The sequence below is a fragment of the Bos taurus genome, chromosome 21 (genome assembly GCF_002263795.3).
Source record: "Bos taurus isolate L1 Dominette 01449 registration number 42190680 breed Hereford chromosome 21, ARS-UCD2.0, whole genome shotgun sequence".
NCBI classification, from domain to species: domain Eukaryota; kingdom Metazoa; phylum Chordata; class Mammalia; order Artiodactyla; family Bovidae; genus Bos; species Bos taurus.
The window spans coordinates 5,653,744-5,672,128 of NC_037348.1; the positions used below are offsets into that span (position 1 = coordinate 5,653,744).

The following is an 18,385-nucleotide window of genomic DNA, read 5'->3' on the forward strand; positions in this document are numbered from 1 at the left end:
AATTCCCAGCGACAGCCGGTGGCCCCCCCGGCTGATAAGGAGTTACCTCTGTGGACCCAGTGAAGGCTATCTTGTTGATATGAGGATGAGAAGAAATTGCTGCTCCCACTGTGGGCCCAAATCCCGGCACGATGTTCACCACACCCGGAGGGAATCCCACCTGGGAGGAAATTGAGATGGTGTTCAGAGGAGGAGGTTAGGAGAGCCACGGCTGGGCGAGGTCCCTGAGTGGAGTGGCAGCCTCACCTGGAAGCTTGGGCCCAGGTTCGACAAACTTTCCAGGGCCAGACCCAGTCAGCCAGCAAGTGGGTGGGACAGGGTGAGGCCTATACCCCTCTTCCGGGTGGGCTGCCTACCCCGAAGGGCTTCTGAACAAAACAGCAGTTGCCCTTTGCAGCAGAGCACCATTCTGTGTGTGTCTGCGTGTGTGTGTGTGTGTGTGTGTGTGTGTGTGTGTGTGAGTCGGTATGGGTCTCTCTCTGTGTGTCTGTATCTGTGTGTTGAGGGAGCAGGGACACCTTGGTGACAGCCCCCAGGCTCAGAGGCATCTGCAAAATACACTTCCTCGGCTTCAACTTATTTTTTTTTAATCTGTCCCATTAATGTTCCAAATGGCAATATGGTCTCACTCCCTCAAAGTCCCTGACTCTTGAACCTGGGTCACTCTGAGAGCTAGCACATCCTGAAGGTGGGGAGCAACGTTTCATTAATGTGGTACTCTGCACATGCTAGGTGCTTTTTATTAACCAAGAGCAGCGCAAATGAGCTGGAGGGTGGGGGAATGCTCTTCCACTGGGGGATGCCATTCTCTTTGTTATGATAAAACACATTAATTCAGAAATGGAAGATTTTAGGACATGGTGCTTGAGTCTTCAGTTTTCCTAAACACTTTTTTAAACAATTGTGACTTTAGAATCTGTAAGTCTAATCATATGATGTCATCAGGTCCCACATCACGGGTCAGAGGAGAGTGGAAAACTGATCAGTTGCTGGCTCTGCAGCCTTACATCTAAACAGTAAATGTTTCACGTCCTGGTTGTATTGGCCTGGCTAAGAGACGAAATGAATGGACCTTTCCTCCCATCCCTCTTTTCTTCCTGTTTCTTTTAAAAAAATCTTTGCAACATACAGTTTGGGGACAGAATGACTGAAATACATTGCCAGGTGTGTCCAGAAGGAGGTGGCCCTTTGGGCAGCTCATTTCCCCAAGTGGTGGCTGCCAGGGAGAGGACAGGCGCCCGAGAGCCAGCACTGGGGAGGAGGCTGGGGCTCGTAGTAGCCCCTCTGGGGGGCTGCTGGTGGGGGTCACAGCTCCAGGAGAAGGACGGACACCACACAGACAGGGTCTGGAGAAGTTACCTCTCAAGCGACCCCCTTGTAAATTCTCTAGACAAAACATTTGGCCCGAGACCACAGGTTTGAGCTCGTCATCAGAATAAGCATTCTCATTAGGATCAGGTGGAGGAATGGAGTCCCTTCTAGTTCAGCAGCCACAAGCAGGAGCAGGGAGGAGCAGCTGCCAAGTGAAACCAGGAGGCATTCCCGTCCCACTCAGCCGGGAGCTGGAGGGCGTGGGCACGCACGGCCCGGCTCTGCAGGGCAGGCTCATCTCTGGCGGCGGCGCGGCTCCCAGGAGTGGGAATGTTCCTGATAACATAGAGCATTTTCTCCTGGGACGTCTCACCTCTTTGATCAGAGAGCCCAGATAGAGGGCCGTGAGGGGGGTCTGCTCCGCCGGCTTCAAGACCACGGTGTTCCCGCAGCAGAGAGCAGGAGCCAGCTTCCACACCAGCATCAGCAGAGGGAAGTTCCACTGCAGCAGAACACAGAGGGGTTGGGGGCCCCGGGGCTGCGCACGACGCCGTCCCCAAGGCCTAGGGATGCCTGCGTGGAGCACTTGCTTTGCATGGTTTAGGTGCGGGGTATAGGAGGTTACGCAGGAGTATGCAATGATCAGGGGCTTCCCTGGTGGCTCAGGGGTAAAGAACCTGCCTGCAGTACGAGAGCCCTGGGTTTGATCCCTGGGTCCACAAGATCCCCTGGAGAAGGGAATGGCTACCCACTCCAATATTCTAGCCTAGAGATTGCCATGGGCAGAGGAGCCTGGAGGGGTCCTCATATAGTCCATGGGGTCACACAGATCAGACATGAATGGAGCAGCTAAGCAGGAGCAACAGCAGCGTGCAATGATCAGAACTGCATTCCTGCCCAGCATCTCCTGAACTGCATCCTAGGAGATGCTAATAGGTGGTCACCGCAAAGAGGATTTTGCTCTAGGTGTGCTACCGTCTCCTCCTGCAGGTTAACAATGCCAGCAGCACGTTAGTATCTAGGAAAAGCCCCAAAGGAATGAGGCCTGCCTCTCCTCAACTCAGATGCCACCCTATCTCTCTTCCTACAGAGCACAGACCAACCCCTGCCTGATGGGTGTTTGGTGACATTCATCTTGGAAAACTTTCTTGTCCTCCTTTCACCAGAGGCAGGGACACCAAAGTCTCCCTGGCATCAGGCCTGAGAAGCACCCTCACCCACTGGGCGTCCACTGTGAGCCTGGTGCAGTTCCAAACGCTGAACTCATCTGATCCCGAGACACCTGTGTGGGGGCAGTCACACTGCCACTCCCCTCGACAGAAGGGGGATGCGGCGCAGAGGGTGAGCTCACTGGACCAAGGTCACAACTGTCAGACAAAGGCCGGATTCACAGCCAGGCTCGTTTCCCTCACTGCACTGCTGCCTAAGTGCATCTCCAAGAGCACACCGAGCTTGATTCTGGCCAACCCTCATCCCTGTGCCCACTCCCCCCAGTTGGCTCCTTAGGCTCCGTGGATGCCTTTCCCCCAGCAGGGCTGATGAACGGCCAGCTAGATTTCACCCCCAGCTCCGTCTGAAATTCCTACCACTGTACACCAAACAGAACACCCCAGGTCCCAGGGGCCCGTGAGGCTGGCTGATGACAGCAGGCACAGCCCCGCTGGTCCCCGGGGTCTGCTCGTCTTCTAGACCCCCACTCCTGAGCACCCAGATGCCATCAGCTGTCCTCTCCAACAAGCAAACCTGCACCTTCTCCTGGCCTCTGCCTCTCCTCCCAGCTCCCTTCTCTCTCACTGCAGCTTCTGGAAGGCCCAAGCCCATGTGCCCAGCTCCCTTTCCATTGGCCCTAGCTACATTGAAGACACCCCCGGCACCTCTCTTGGGGAGCACATCTAACAGTAGGTGTCTCTGTTGTTTTGAATTTCCAGGTAGGAGATGACTGCATCAACCGCAATCTCTTTCTGAAGATGTATCCCGTCCCTGGGGGGCCCCTGACCCTGGCTGCTCAGGCTTCTTCCTGGGATTCCTTAGCAGTCCATGGAGCTCCCCTGGGCCCTCTTCTTTTCTCAATCTACATCCATCTTTAGGGGACCCCCTCCCAACTTGATGGGCAAGAGCACCTCTGTCCTGACCATTGACTGGCTCTCAAACCTGATTACTGAAGCATCACCCCTTCCTTGTCCCCAGAGAGTGCTTCTCCAAGCCTCTCCACACTGCTGCCTGCCTCCTCAGCTGCCGCAGTGGCCTGGGTCTTCCTCCCACAGACGGCAGAATCACAGCAACCCTGGCACCTGCCAGGCACTCCCTACCCAGAAAGTAAAGTCCTGGGCCCTGGGCACCATGGTGCTGGACGCTGGGCCGCACCACCTGCCGGGTCCACCTCCTCATCCTCGCTCTGTCCCTGCCTAAGTTCCCACCTCGCCAGCTATCCCGCTGCTGCCCCCAAGTAGCCAGACACTTATCCACCCTCCTGCAGGCCATTCCTATACTCAGAAACCCCTTTATCCTGGGTAACAACTCTTTCGTATCCTTCAAGGCCCAGTTGATAGCCTCCTGCCCAAGGGGAGCTGACCATTCCTGACCCCTCTGGTTGGAATCCATGTGTCTTCTGCTGCATTCCTGGAATTGGCCCCTTGAGAGCAGGAATGAGGTCGGATCCATCTCAGCCCCCAAGCATCAAGGTCCATGCCACACTGCGATGCTCCTCTAGTGCCAGTGCAGTCAAAACCCATTAGAGACCGGTTCCAAAGACCGAAGTGCAGTGGAGTGGGATCTACAGATCTCACGAGAAAAGCTGCCATACTTACAGGAGTGATGGCCCCACATACACCGATGGGCTCGTGCCTGGTGAAACACACAACGTTGTCATCTGGAAGAGACATTAAGAATCTCTTAATCTCACATGGATCGAGCTTAAGAATCCTACATAATTACAAAGACAAGAAACAAACCCAGAGGCCCATCAAAGTGTCAACTCTAAGTTTTATCTGCTTCGTAAAGAAGTGATGTCTAACTCAATTTCAAAAGCAAAATTCCTTAGAGGAAGAATCCGCACGGTGCCGTTTCTTTTGCCAGGGGGCGTGGGAAGGATGCTCTGGAGAGAAACCAGAGGCTACTCTGAAGAGGCTGCCTGGAGGAGAAAGAAGACCAGGCCGGGAGTTCTGAGCTGGCTCACCTGTGGGGATGGTCCTTCCCTGTATTTTGTCCGCCCACCCAGCAAAGTATCGAAGGGTTTTGATACAGCCTTCCAGGTCGATGAAAAAGGCATGAAGGAACGGCTTCCCTGTGTCCATCGTTTCCAGGGTCTGCAATCATAAGACGATATGTTTTTAAGACACGGTTTTCCGTTTGACCCTCAGATTGGTAAAGACAGCGCAGGGAGAGAGAGCAGGGTCCTGGAGTGCTGCCTTCAGGACCTCCCAGCCACGCGAGTCTCGGAAAGCAAGACAGCACGTTCAAGAGAAGACCTGTCCCAGGCTGTCAAGGACTGCTTTTCTTTCAGAACACCTCAGCCTGGGGGATCGGCCAGAGCATGGCCACGGGTCCCCTGAAGGACGGCACGCGGCTGGTCTGGCGCCTCTCTGGGAGGGAATAAACGCGCTCTAGCACGGCCTTCTGTCGTCCTTCGGGAGCGCCGTTGGCCACTCGAGTCCGCGCGCTCGAGGAAGCTCGCAGAAGGTGTGCCGGCTTCAGGTTGGTTGGGAAGGGGGCTAGGTCCCCTAACAAAGGAGAAGGGGCCCCGGGTTCTCTCTTCTCGGCCTCGAGGACCAGCACAGCTATGGAAAGCGTGCCGGACTCCGAAGAGTCAACAAGCAGCACAGAGGCTCGACTCCGCGCTCCTCGCCGGTCCTGCGCTGGGCCGCCAGCCGGATGCCGGCTGGGAAGATAGCGGGCTCTCCCTGGGTGGTGAGGGGTGACTGCTCCCCAGGCGAGCACGCAGCCACTCAATGGTACGGATTCTTTTCTGTTTCCAACCAGGGAGAACCCCTGTGTCCCTCAGACAAGCGGCCCCAGGTGAGTCCAGGGCTGCAGCCACCCATCGTCATCCGTGGCTGCAGGAAGCGGCCACCCTGACACAGAGCCCAGGGCAGGATTCTGGTCGCAGAGTCGCTGGGGCGAGATGGCGGTTTACAGAGGAAGAGAGGCCCCTCCGTGCGCAGGCGCAGACGCCTCGTCTCCGACGGATGGCTCTGCTCCTGCTTCAAGGTGCAGACGCCAAGGCTAACGGAGCCCAGGACTCATTTGTGTTATCAGGAGGGCAGGGGCATGGCTGGCACTGAATCTAGGCCTTCTGACTTCCGTCAGGTCAGTGATGCTCTTCAGGTCGCTGCCTTGGACTTTTGCACCAGGGCATGTAGGTTGGCTAGGTGAAGGTCTGGGACCACTTTATCTTTGCTTCAGGAATGAACCATGCATTCTCTGAAGAGGAGGCAACCCTTTCTTAGCTGAGCGGCCGTGGCAAGTCCCTGAATGTCATCCTGCCTCAGTTCCCTCATCTGTAAAACAGCACTAATAATGGTATCTACCTTACAGGAGTACTGTGTGGCTTAGAGGAGTCCCATTCATAAAGCACTAATAGCAGTGTCTACCCATGGTACCAGTCACATCCACTGTTCAAATGATGGTAATAAGAGCTGTGACGATTGTCATCATTTTCCCTTTTGGGACCAGGTGGTCAGCAATCCTCATCTGGGGACAGTGAGGAGACAGGAGTGTGTATTGCTAGAGATGACAGGGCTGCTCCAGGTCTGCGGTGTGTCTCAGCCCTGGTGGAAGCTGCTCAGGGACCCAGTCAGGGCAATGTGACAGCCAGTACACTGTACCTTTGCCTCCTATTGATTTACATTCCAAGTTGGAACTTTTCTTTTCCCAGGGGGAACTCAACAATTGTAAATAATGCCAAAATTCTCCAGGTCCCAGCTGCTCCACACAGCATCTGGTCGTCTATCAGCAGAACCTGGAGCTTGTTCTTGGCGCTTTTCTGGGATGGGAAAAAAGGCAAGGGCTGGGCAGAGCTTTGTGGGGACATGCAGGGCCACTGCCCAGCTCCAGTCCTGGCTCACCTTCCAGCTGGGTAAACTAGGACAGATGACCTAACCTCTCTGGGCCACAGCATTCTTATCTTTTAAACAGGATGATAAATACTACAGATCAAGTGCCTGCAACAAGCCTGGGACAGAGTGAGCATTCAACAAGCATTGACTATTTTTATTATTAATTTAGTCACGTTTGCTTACTCTCGTGATAACAGGAATTTGCCAGGTTGGTGTTATGGAATCTTTCCAAGCAAAACTGGGTCATGATAGCTTTAGAAAGGAAACTCTTAAAAAAAAAAAATCAAACCCAATTTTCAGGTGATTATGCAGACATGAAGCAGAGAGATGAAGAGAGTTAGCTACTCGCTGGGACTTTTAAACAATTATTGTGGCTGGATCATGAGAGAACCACAGCTGCTTTTAAGTTTCTTTTTAACATTTTAGGAGAAAAATATACCTTTTGAGAAATCAACACATGCTAACCCTTAAATACTAAAGAATGAAGGGAAAGTGCGGTAGGGACGTGCCCACGATGCCCTAGTGCTGAGGCTGAAACGAAGGGCTCAGAAGTGGGGCTCTGATTGAGACGAGAGCAAACAGCGACAGCTCCTCTTTGGAGGCTCCCGAGATGAGCATCCGAACACGAGAGCCTGGGTCCAGGTACCGCGGTGAGGGAGAAAGCGCCAGGCCTGCTGGATCTGCCCACGGTCTCCAAACACTGAACACGAAGTATTCAGGCCCAGCTCCATCAGAGCCACCAAGCTGGCAAGGGAACATGATGGAAGAGATATTTTGTGCAGGAGAAGGCAGGAAAACCCTCTCAAGGACATGCTTTCTCTTGATGCAGTCTGGGTTCTAAAAACTGTATTTGCCGGTCACTCGCTTGTCCCTTCCACAGTGTGGTGAAGAGCTGGACCTTACTTCTCGTGGGCAGTGAGTCTTGATGGCAGAGGCACCCTGCTCCACGTGCACTCACAGCAGCCTTCCAGGACAGCCAAGAGGGCTGAAGGTGAAGGGGGGGGCCTTGCAGCCACCGCGCCCCAAGATGATACTGACGCTTAAGGACAGGGAGGGGAGGGTACCGGGCACATCCTCTCCCGCCTGCTCTGAATCCTCACGGACATTGCAGACAGATGAGCTCATGCTGGGGGAAAACAGAAATGTTTTTGAAGAAGCCAGTTTGGCAGCTTGAGAGTTGAGACTGGCTTTTGCTGCAGGAAGAACCAGAGGCTCTGTGGAGAGAGACACTGACCCTGGGGGGATCTCTCTCCCCTACTGCAGGCTGGCCAGCTGGGGCGGAGGAAGGAAGCTGCAGGTCTCTCTGTGTTTGTGGACGCACACGCAGGGCAACACACCCCAGAGCAGCACCCGAAACGGAGTTTCTCCAGCCTCCACCCATGACACACACGCAGGGCCAAGAGAATCTCAGCATCCTTGCTGGCACTGACCTCCACGCGGGTGTCCACCTGACCACTCATTCCCAACATCAAATCAAGAAAGGAAAGAACTGTTTTTCCAAATCAGAGGCCAAAAAGGAGGTTTCCTTTCCTACCAACTGGGCCTCCAGTTCTGGGACAAGTGTTACACGGGAGTCTGAGCTATGAGAGCTGTGTGTGCGGGCGGCAAAGGAGAAGGCGCCAGGGCCCCAGGATCTCCTCTGATCAATCACCCGCCACAAAGGAAGGTCTGAGGATCCCAGTAAATTCTGCACTTGCTACTCCTAAATGTCTTCACAGCCCATCTCATGAGAGCAGCCCAACTCACGCAATGGGATGAATAAAGACACATATTTTGCAGCTGAGGAATTACGGTGCTAGAAATCACCAGAACACACAGCTGAGCTTAGAACCTGGTCCTCAGATGGCATTATTAATAACTTCATCTGTTTAGTGCTTACTGGATGACGGGGACTGCAAAGGATTTTAAGTGGATCATTCTCACAACACTCAGATATCAACAATGTTTCCGTGAAGAAACATACACTCAGGGAGGCTGGGCAACTTGTCCAAAGTCACACAGCTGATAAAGCAGCAGAGCTGGAGTTTGAACCTAGGTCTTTCACACTCTGAAGTTTCCTGTAGCTAAGTTATCCCCTCACCATCACCCCACACACACTCACCACTGCCCATTTCAAGGTGAAACGGGTGATTTTTAAGCTATATATGGACACTTTTTTTGTGCCAAGGGGTGGCATTTAATAAGTATTAGAAAAACCACACCAGCACATTACAACTGTAATTTCATAGACACTGTCCCTTAGGATGAGGTTAAATTTCAGTTTGGAAAGGAGTTGATATAAGAAAACAAGTTAAGCTCTAACTGTGCAGGTAGGACCAAGGTACGGCCCAGCCCGGCTGTCTGTGAGCATCTCGAGTCTGGGAGCCACTAGTGGATCAGAAGTTCCTCAGGCCGAGAAGACAGCGGCAGGGGCAAAAGTCTGACCTCAGAACGGATCGTCTGAGTCCAGGGGTGCGGACGCCGGCCTTGGGCTGGAGAGCCGTGCCTCAAAGGGCAGCGCAGCCCCACCACCTCCAGACCCGGCACCCGAGTCCTGTCTCCTGCGCCGGGAAGGGGCGGGCCCGAGGGCCAGCGGGCCATGGCCCCCTCCCCGGGGCGGGTCCCCGGTACTCACCGCCCAGACGGCGCGGTCCTTCCCCCTCCCGACCCCGCTCCCCAGTCCTCTCTCCTGCGCCGGGAAGGGGCGGGCCCGGGGGCCAGCGGGCCACGCCCCCCTCCCCGGGGCGGGTCCCAGGTACTCATCGCCAGGACGGCGCGGTCCCTGCCCACCGGGAAGGGGCGGCCCGGGGGCCAGCGGGCCACGCCCCACTCCCCGCGCGGGTCCCGGGTACTCACCGCCAGGACGGCGCGGTCCCGCTCCACCAGGTCCGCCAGCTGCTGCAGCAGCCGGCCGCGGCTCGGGGCGTCCAGCCGGCGCCACGGAGAGCCCCTCTGGAAGGCGGCTTGTGCGGCCTCCACCGCCTTGTCCACGTCAGGCTGCAAGGCCGAACAACGGAGAGAGCCTGTCACCTTTCGCGGAGGGCTCGGCTGTCCAGGAACTGCAGAATCCGGCCTCCATCCCGGCACAGAGGACGGAGGTGGGCGGGCAGCTCAGAGCAGTCGCCAGGTTTCTAATCACTTCAATGGTCAGGGACTTTTAAGGGATTTTGTTTTTGCTTTAAGTCTTTCAAGTTTTCTACAAGGGCCAAGGATTAACTTTCCTTCTGATTATACAAAGTATTTAAAAGAGTCATAAGACCACTGACTGTAATCATTTTTCTTGCTGACCTATGTCGGAAGAGAGCATCTACTTGCTACCTAAGTTTGGACACAAACACATTCCCACAGCTCACCAATGAGGTGGGGAATGTCTGTCTTGGCACTTTACTCCAGCTGAGAACCACATGCGGTCCAAGAACGGGGGCAAGAGTCCTCCTCTGGATCTCAGAACTGACGGTATTGAAAAAGTCCACATCAGGGACTTCTCCCCTCAGCCTCACTTCACCTACCCCTGGGGCTTCCCTGGTGGCTCTGCCTGAAATGCAGGAGATGCGATTTCAATCCCTGGGTCAGACAGATGCCCTGGAAAAGGAAATAGTAACCCACCCTAGTATTCTTGCCTGGAAATCCCATGGACTAAGGAGCATGGATCACAAAAGAGCTGGACGTGATTCAGCAGCTAAACAACACTATCAGCTATCCCCTGGGAGCTGCGATCATTTTATAGACAAAGAACTGGATCTTCTGGACACTGACAGAAAAATTACAAGCAAATCTTCTTTACTAGGAAAGAACGAGAGCTATTTAGAGTAATGTCACCCATTCTCTCAAAATTTTTATTTTTTTAATATTGCTTGGCCACATTATGTGGCCTGAAAATCTTAGTTCCCTGACTAGGGATTGAACCTGCCTTCCCTGCAGTGGAAGCTCAGAGTCCTAACTACTGGACTGCCAGGGAATTCCCTGACATCCATTCTTATGCTCAAGAAATTGAGGTTTGAGGCTTTGGTTGGTAATGATCAGGGGCTCACCCCCCAGATCCCTCTGAGCCTCTCTTCCTTAGGGAGATGCAGCCAGCAGTGGGCACCCAGCACCAGTCAAGAGGGACACTGCACCAAGATTCTGTGTATCCAAAATGGGCTTGGAGGGGAGTAGAAACTTTGGCAAGGGAGATATTAGGGCTTTGAATTCCTTGTCCCAGGCTCTGGGGTGGAGGCCAGGAATTCTCCAGCTGCAGGGACGGGGAAGCCTCTGTCTTCTGGTGCTTGGAACAGTCACTCAGACCATGGGATGAGCCAGAGCCCGTGGCGGGGATTTCACTGCTCCCTGGCCCCTGTGTACTACACCTGGGAGACCTGCTCAGCATCATGTCACACCCCTACACCCTGACGTCTTCACATAAGCTCCTCGGTGCTAGTATTATAGACACAGAGCTTTTCATGGGGTGCTGCACACGGGAGGGGCTGAACAGGTACAAACACGGTGCATGGCACACCGTCACAAAAATCCTGCTACTAGAATCAAACTCAAGCCTATTTTACACATGTCGTTCACACTACCTACATATTTATGAACATCAGATAAGTACTCCAGTGGTTGAGAAGACGGCTCCGTTTCTCTTCCCTCCTTACAAAAGCTGTACTTTCAACCTTTTCCCCAATGACACATATTCAAAAGATATTTTATGGTTTGAAATGTATCAAGGACATATTCAGGAGTCTCTTAGCTTTATATATAATAATGAAATTAATATATTACATATATAACACATAACTTACACAATATACCCCGCACTATCAAATAGGGTTATAGGCTATAGCTTTACACAATCATTTAAGTTTCTGGTAGAAAAAAAAAATCTGGCAGTTGCATAACATTATTACTTCTGCATGACTTAGCAAGTCTTTGGTCTCCTTCAAGTCTTTTTTTTTAAAAGTGTCTCCTGCCAGAATGTTGCATTTGGTGAAACACACCAGCCAGCCGGAAATGCTTTCAGGAAAGATTCTTTAATGCTTCCAGGTTCAAATCATTGATAAAAACCTTTCCTTGAGCCACGTGATAAGGATGGCTGAAGTCATCCTCACAGATGGAAAAACATCTATCAAAGGAGAAGGACTCTACAGCACAGGGTCCCTAATTGATCCCATTCTGGGCCATGTGTCTACGAAGCAGTTTGCTTAGGTTCGGCCTCAGTGTGGGCCAGCTCTGACTTACAGCTAAGCTGAAGCACTTCCTTATCCTCTAGCGATCAGTAATTGAATTACTGGGCCAGGGGGAGGGCACCCACCTTATCTCCTTCTTCTACTTCACATATTTTCTCTAGAGTTGAAGGGTTATACGTGGCAAATTTTTTTCCACTCTTGGATTCGTTCCATTCATTGTTGATGAATATCTAACCAGGAAAGGAAATTGTAATGCATTAGGCTTAAATCAAAATCATATAATTCCAACATGCTGAGGACCTTAGGTCACGTCTTTTCTTTCCCTCCTGCCAACCTGCCCGCCTGCCGTTTTACAGGTGGGACCTGGAAGTGGGGGGGACAGTCACATGCCCAACTGGGAGCACACTCAGAATTATCAACAGAATCCAAGTCTTCTGACTTTTTAATACATTTCCAGAGAACTACAAATTGTCAAAATAAAACTGAAGTAATTTAGAATTTTTTCTAAAATGTTTTTAGACAATAAGATGGAGTCACAGAAGAATAAAAGAGTTAGTTACAAAAAGGACATGAGTTAAATTTTACACACTCATCAAGTTCAGGGAACCAACACACACATGCACACACGCAGTGCCAAGCAATCTGCCTGCCCCGAAGAGCATGTCAGCAGTGAGCGTTCCCTTCTCCCTCCTTCCTGCTGCAACCCCCAGCTGGATCCACCAAAGAACTGGATTTATAAAAGGATCTCACTATAACCCTTTAGCCCTCATTAATGCACATCAGTGCCATCTCCCCATTCTCTTTAAAATGTCTATTTTCATGTTGGGCTTTAATAAAAGCCAGTGTTGGAATAGCAAGATAAATATCTGGGTTAGGAAATGTTCGGGTTATATTAACATATGTTGCAAATAACTACTTATATCCAGAACTAAAGAATCAACTCACAAAAATCACTTAGTTCTGAGAATCGGTTATCTAGAACACAGCCAAGAATAGAGATATTAAAAAAAAAAAAAAAAGACATTATGAACAAACTAAAAAGAATTTCATGGTCTATGCACTGAAATATGTGTACTATTTACTCTTAGCTTACCCTAAGTTCTTAAAAAATATTAAAAGAGAGGATTTGGGGGAAAGAACTAGGAACTGAGGCTACAGATACCACACAAATCATTTTCTCACAGTACGGAGGTCCTGGCCACCCAGTGAGAGGACAGAATCTCCCGTTGTACCCGCTAGGGACCACCTCGTGGTCAGAGCCCATCGTGGCATCACAGAGACCCCAGTAGTGAACATGGCTAAAATGCTTTTGAAGCATGTCCATAGAGTAAAATGTCATCAACGATTTCTAAATAGAGAACTAGCTCATCAGATTCCATCTCCATATCTATGTACATGCTAAGTTGCTCAGTCGTGTCCGACTCTTTGTGACCCCGTGGACTGTAGCCCTCCAGGCTCCTCTGTCCATGGGATTCTCCAGGCAAGAATATTGGAGTGGGTTGCCATGCCCTCCTCCAGGGGATCTTCCCTGACTCAGGGATTGAACCCGAGACTCATGTCTCCTGTATTGGCAGGTGGATTCTTTACCGCTGAGCCACCAGGGAAGCCTCCATATCTATATTCATATGTTTATACACATACATTTATATGCATGTCTTTATATCCATCTATTCTATTTATTATATGCTTATCTTTGATTCATTTAAAGGGAGAACTGCATCACTACAGGGCTAATTTCCATCACTGTGACTACAGGGCTAATATCCACGACTGTGAATTTCATTCATTTGGAATACCTGGTTCCCCGGTGAGGACGGGTGAGAGGGTGGCCGATTTATCCAGCATGTGACCTGACTATGTTCTCTGTCCTCAGCTGTCCTGTAAAAACTCTGAAGCTCACGGGAAAGGAAGCCTTCTCTGGGAAGCCACTGGGGTGCTGTTTTGATAACTCTCCCTGGAAAGCAGGGAAATTTGAGAGTGGTGGGGACAAAGCACAGAGGGCCAGCCCTGGCTGGGCAGGTGAGCAGTGTCCCTGCCTTCTCGTGTGGGTCCAGGCTGACAGTGGCCTTCAACTGTGGGACATGCCCATCCCACTTCTGGAAGCTCAGTGCCTTCAGCCTGAGGCCAGGCCCCCAGAGAAGCATGTGGGAAAGGCCAGGCTACAATTACAGGCTTATTCTTCCCGCTGAAACCAAACCCGAGAGTTCAATTTTGCCATCCAGCAAGCAATCACTCGGTAACAGTGAGAAATTAATGAGTAGAGCAGAGGGGTTAAGTTAGCGCAGGGAGGAAAGTGCAGCCAGGAAGACAGGCCCATTTGTCGGAAGATGAAATTTCGTGGGTTAGATAATAGAGACTGTCAGCGAAATCTGCTGATTCTAGGACCTTCCTGATATCAATTCCAAGGGGGAGGGAAAATGAGCAGGTAGTAGAAGAGAATATAAATAAGGGGATAAAAACACGTTGCAATGATCAGATGTCTGTTATACTTCAGCTTCAAGCATGTTCCTCCAAAAAAATAATTACTCAGTTGTTTTGTGACATTGATCCATAATCCTTTCTAACCAGCAACTTAAAAAAAAAAAAAAAAAGTTCAGACTACTCAACTTTACTCATATTTTCCCATCACAATGTTTCTAATTTAGCAAAATTTTTTGCTTTATACTACATTACTAAGCAATCTTGTAAGTGGTTTCTACTGTTGATTTTACTCTGCACTAAAAGAAAACAAAAACACAAATGAGGAAGGGGTCAGAGAGTGTGGCCTATCAATTATGCTGGCTTTCTTGTTTTGAACCCCAAATCAGGAAAGTGGGTCTTAAAAAAACCTGTTTTCCTTGACTTGTGAACTGGTAAGAAACAAAACTTTCAGAGGAATAAAACTACGTTACACAGAGCGGATGGGATTCACACTTTATTGGAGGAATGGAATGGCGTCCTATCCAGACTGAGTTGGAAAACCACAGCCGTGGTTGCAGTCAGGTGCCCCAGAGAGGTGAGGGTAGTTGTTACACAAGAGAGTTCTGCAGTCACCGCTTACAGAAACTTCCACTGGACCCCAGCTCTACTCAAAAGCAGTGTTTTCAGAAAAGGAGATTTGAGGGAATTTTACTTTTCATAGAAAACAATCATTAAAAACTAGCATTTTATTGAGCCAGAAAATCTTAAAAAATTTTTTTCTGCTACTGTAAGAATTGTTAAGGAAAGTCCTTCTGAAGTGAAAGGGGCTGCTACCCTCTAAGACCTATGTGGGGCTTCTAGGGGACTCTCCCCTCCCCAAAATCAGAGAACAGAGCCCAGTGTTAAAACATGCAAACAAACAAAGGCGCTTCTTCCTTACAGAGACTGGACTTACCCTGGGACGTGGCCCCCCAAGGCTGGGGCCCAGACCCACCATTTCCTGCATGTCCTCCATTAGCAAGAAGCACCAGGAGTCGGGTTTGAAAAACGACAGACCGTTACCACTCACACGCTCCACAGCCAGGAGGGCCTCGATTCTGTAGCTCTGATTCTCCGTTTCTTTCCTCGCACTGGGGGCTGCCTCTGCAGCCAGAGGCTCTGCAAGCATTGCTTGCCTGGGCTCCCACCCTCAGTCACAGCCACCCTGGCGCCCTGACCCCACAACTGCTAGGAAGAGGCCTCCGTGAGGTGGGCCTGGAGCAGGGACAGCGAGGCTCCAGCAGAAAAGAGGGCGCAGGGGCCTGCTGTTGGGCTTCCCCAGTCTTCATCGCCAGAAGCTGCTAAGGATCTGGCTTTCCAGCCCCCTCCATCTCATGCCGTCCCCTGAGCCTTAGTCACAACCCAGTTCTATTCCACTAAGAAGACGGACACCCAGCCAGACAACAAAGACTGACTGGTCACTCTGTGAACGTGCTAAGATCCACCTCTCTAAGTAAGGGCTGCATCTACGCTTGCAAAGGGCCAGAAAGAATTGCAGACAAAGAGGCAACTTTCCATATGTGGCAACATTGCTCTGATAGCACTATAAAAGGTAAAAAGGAATAGGAAAACAATATATATAATTTTTGGTTGCTATAAAAGAAAAACAAAATGCCACCACCACCTACAACAGGTGACAACCAACAGTTTTAGGGGCTAAAAACATTTAGCTACTATTTTCAGTGTTTCCAGAATTTGCACTCTGAGGCTGCTCCTACTTATGAAACTACATTAAAAATGGTCTCCATCAGTCTGTCTCCGTTGATTACAGAGCCCTCTGGAAACAGTTAATTTTAATGTCATGTGATCAGAGGTCCAGCCGACCATACGTGCCAAGAGATCAGAATCTGAAGGCCACACATAGTGGCCTGCAACTTTCTCTGCTTGATTAAAACTATTTGAGACACATAATTGCTACTTTTGAAAGCAAATTGATGGAGGAATTTTCTAAGTGCTGTGTCAGCTGAAGTCGGGGCGGGGGGTGATAGCAATGGATAAGACGCAAAAATAAAAGGAGATAAACTTGAGGAAAGTGAAGCCCACAGTGACTTCTGGCCTGCGTCCCTGAAATGCCCCCAGACCCAGTCCAGTAGCTTCCAAACAGCCTCGGGGTGTCCCTGTACTGGAGAGGACGCGCTCCGCGCTGGCCGCGGAGCTGCCAGCTGTGCCCAGCTCAGGCCTCGCCATCTTCCTCTCTGCCCCAAGCAGGTGATCCCGCCGCTTTGCCGTGCTCCAGCCTGCCGGCCCCGCGGCGCAGAAAGGACTGTGAGGTGCGGGACTCCGCGGCACGATGGAGCCCTGCAACCCGCGGTCTCCCAGCCCTGACCCGAGACCCTGATCTGCCAAGACCAGGGTCTCGGGGCTCCGGGACACCTTCCCGCTAGCCCTGGCTCCGCTGGTAAGCTGGGACGAGCTGAGCTAAGCACGGGAGGTGCCCTTCTCTCCGCTTGCTCCCGCTGACATTTCCGGAAGCTTCCCAGGGCAGCCTGACCTCCCAGAGCGGCTCTCAGCGTTTTCAGGCACCCTCTGACTACCCCGAAGCCCGACCCCTTCAGCCCTGGAGACCTCGCCTCAGAGTCTGCGGGGAGACGACCGCTCCGGTCCCCGCGGCCCACCGCTGGCCTTCAAAACAGGCCTGCAAGGGCACGTCGGGGCCGCAGCGGCCGCAGCCTGGCACGGCGCGGCCGCTGCAGAGCCTCCCTCGCGCGGGTTCGGCGCCGGAGAGTCCGTCTGGGGGTGCTGATCTCGGGGTCCCTCTCGGGGTGCGCGGCGGACGCGGGTGGGGCGCGGGCTTCCGCCGGGATGTCCAGCGCTGAACGCGGCTTCGGGAGGACCGGGCCCGGCGCAGAGGCTCGGGTCCCAGAAGCGCCGGGCGGACTCCGCCGCCCCAGGCCCACTCCGCCGCCCCACGCCCTTGCACGCCCCAAGCGCAGCGGCGGGGCTCCCGGCCTGCGGGCCCCTCGTCCACGCCCCCGGCCCGGCCGGGCAGCCCGGCGCAGAGCCAGGCTGCCGTCGGGTGGGACGCGGGCCCGTCTCACCTTGGTGAACTGGACCTCCAGGTTGCGGACGGGGCGCGGCAGGGCGGGCGCCTTCCTGTCCGGCTGCCCGTTCTCCACAGCCCCGTTGGTGGTGGCCATGGCTCCTCGGCGCTCCCCGGCCCGCGGCGCCCGAGTCCTCGGCGCCTGCTCTGGCCTGGGCGGTGCGCAGCCTGCTCGCAGGGTGACAGCTCCGCGCCGCTTTATGGAGCGCCCCACGCCTCCCGCCCGAGGGGGTTGTCTAATTGGCTGCAGGACGGGAGGAAGGGCGGGCGGGCGGGCGGGGAGGGGGCCGGCCCGCCTCACCCCACCCCGCCCGCCGCCCCTGAGGGAGCCCGGCCACCCCCGGCCCGGCCACCGCGCCGCGCGCTCCCCGCCTGGGAGGCCGCCCTTGGAGGAGCGCCCCTGAGCCCCGCCGGGCCCCGGAAGTCCCGGGACGGGGAGCAGGGACTCGGGCCGCGGTCCCGGCGCCCTCGCCGAGGTCCAGCGAGCCCGTCCGTGGCACCTGCCGCCCCTGGCCGGCCGCTGCTCGGCGCACTCCCTCCTCCTCGGGAGGGCGCGCCCTCCGGCCGGTCCGCTAGGAGCCTCGCTCCGCGCCCCGCGTCGGGGACCCAGCGCTGCGGCCCCGCGTAGCCGCCCACGTGCCTCGGCCTGGGGTCCGGCCGCCGCCGGGGCCTGGCTTGCGGGACCGACGCCCGCCGTGCGGCGCTGGAAGCTCCCGGGCCCTGGGCGTCGCACACCGAGGGGCAGAAGGTGAGGGGAAAGCCTTTGGCCCTTCCTGCCCCGCGCTGTGGCGTCCCAGGCCGCCGGCCTCTGACCTTCACAGCCGCACAGCGGGCCTCCAGCCTAAGTCCCTGGAATGCAACCGTTTCGATTCTTTAAAATGCATACATTATATTTCAATTTTAAAAAAAAGAAAGAAAAACAGAAAAAGAGAGAGACAGCACATGAGATCTTTGCAGCTTTGTTTTGAGCGGACGCGCTTGTCCCATAGGTTGTTCAACTTGCCAGCTCTCTTCAGAGGACCCAACGGTGCCAGAGGAGACTTGCTCCAGGTCCCATCTGAGACTTGGAAGCGGCTTCTCATGCATGTCTTCCCTCAAGTTTCTGGAAGGATGATGTGGGGCACGACCTGGGGGACAAAAGCAGTGGTTTCATCCCCAGAAGCCTCAGCCGCTCAGTCCATTTCCTTCTGTGAGTAATCTCCAGTGACACACAATGGAGACACTCCTTACTGTCCTGAGGCTCCTTCTGTTTGTTTTGGGGCTCCCAGTGGCATCTGTGTCCCCACTCTCTTTCCTCACTGCAGGGCTGCTTTGTGTTCGGGATTGTGGAGTAAGCTTTTAAACTTTCCCAAAATTGTCATCAGATCACCTGCCTTCTGGGCACGAAAGGTTCCTGTGCT

General features: G+C 53.2%; 1 protein-coding gene across 1 annotated transcript in view; it reads right to left on the bottom strand.

Moving 5' to 3' along the window:
- The window catches only part of ALDH1A3 (aldehyde dehydrogenase 1 family member A3), a 42,268-nt gene extending 25,096 nt beyond the window's left edge, over nucleotides 1-17,172 (bottom strand). The window contains exons 1-7 of the mRNA XM_024982260.2: nucleotides 16,984-17,172; nucleotides 11,632-11,736; nucleotides 9,201-9,341; nucleotides 4,487-4,616; nucleotides 4,119-4,180; nucleotides 1,685-1,813; nucleotides 47-160 (exon numbers count right to left, since the gene is read on the bottom strand). Coding sequence (XP_024838028.1) covers nucleotides 47-160; nucleotides 1,685-1,813; nucleotides 4,119-4,180; nucleotides 4,487-4,616; nucleotides 9,201-9,341; nucleotides 11,632-11,736; nucleotides 16,984-17,082 — 780 coding nt within the window. The 5' untranslated portion in view covers nucleotides 17,083-17,172. The remainder of the gene's footprint in view (nucleotides 1-46; nucleotides 161-1,684; nucleotides 1,814-4,118; nucleotides 4,181-4,486; nucleotides 4,617-9,200; nucleotides 9,342-11,631; nucleotides 11,737-16,983) is intronic.
- Between the last annotated feature and the right edge of the window lie 1,213 nt (nucleotides 17,173-18,385).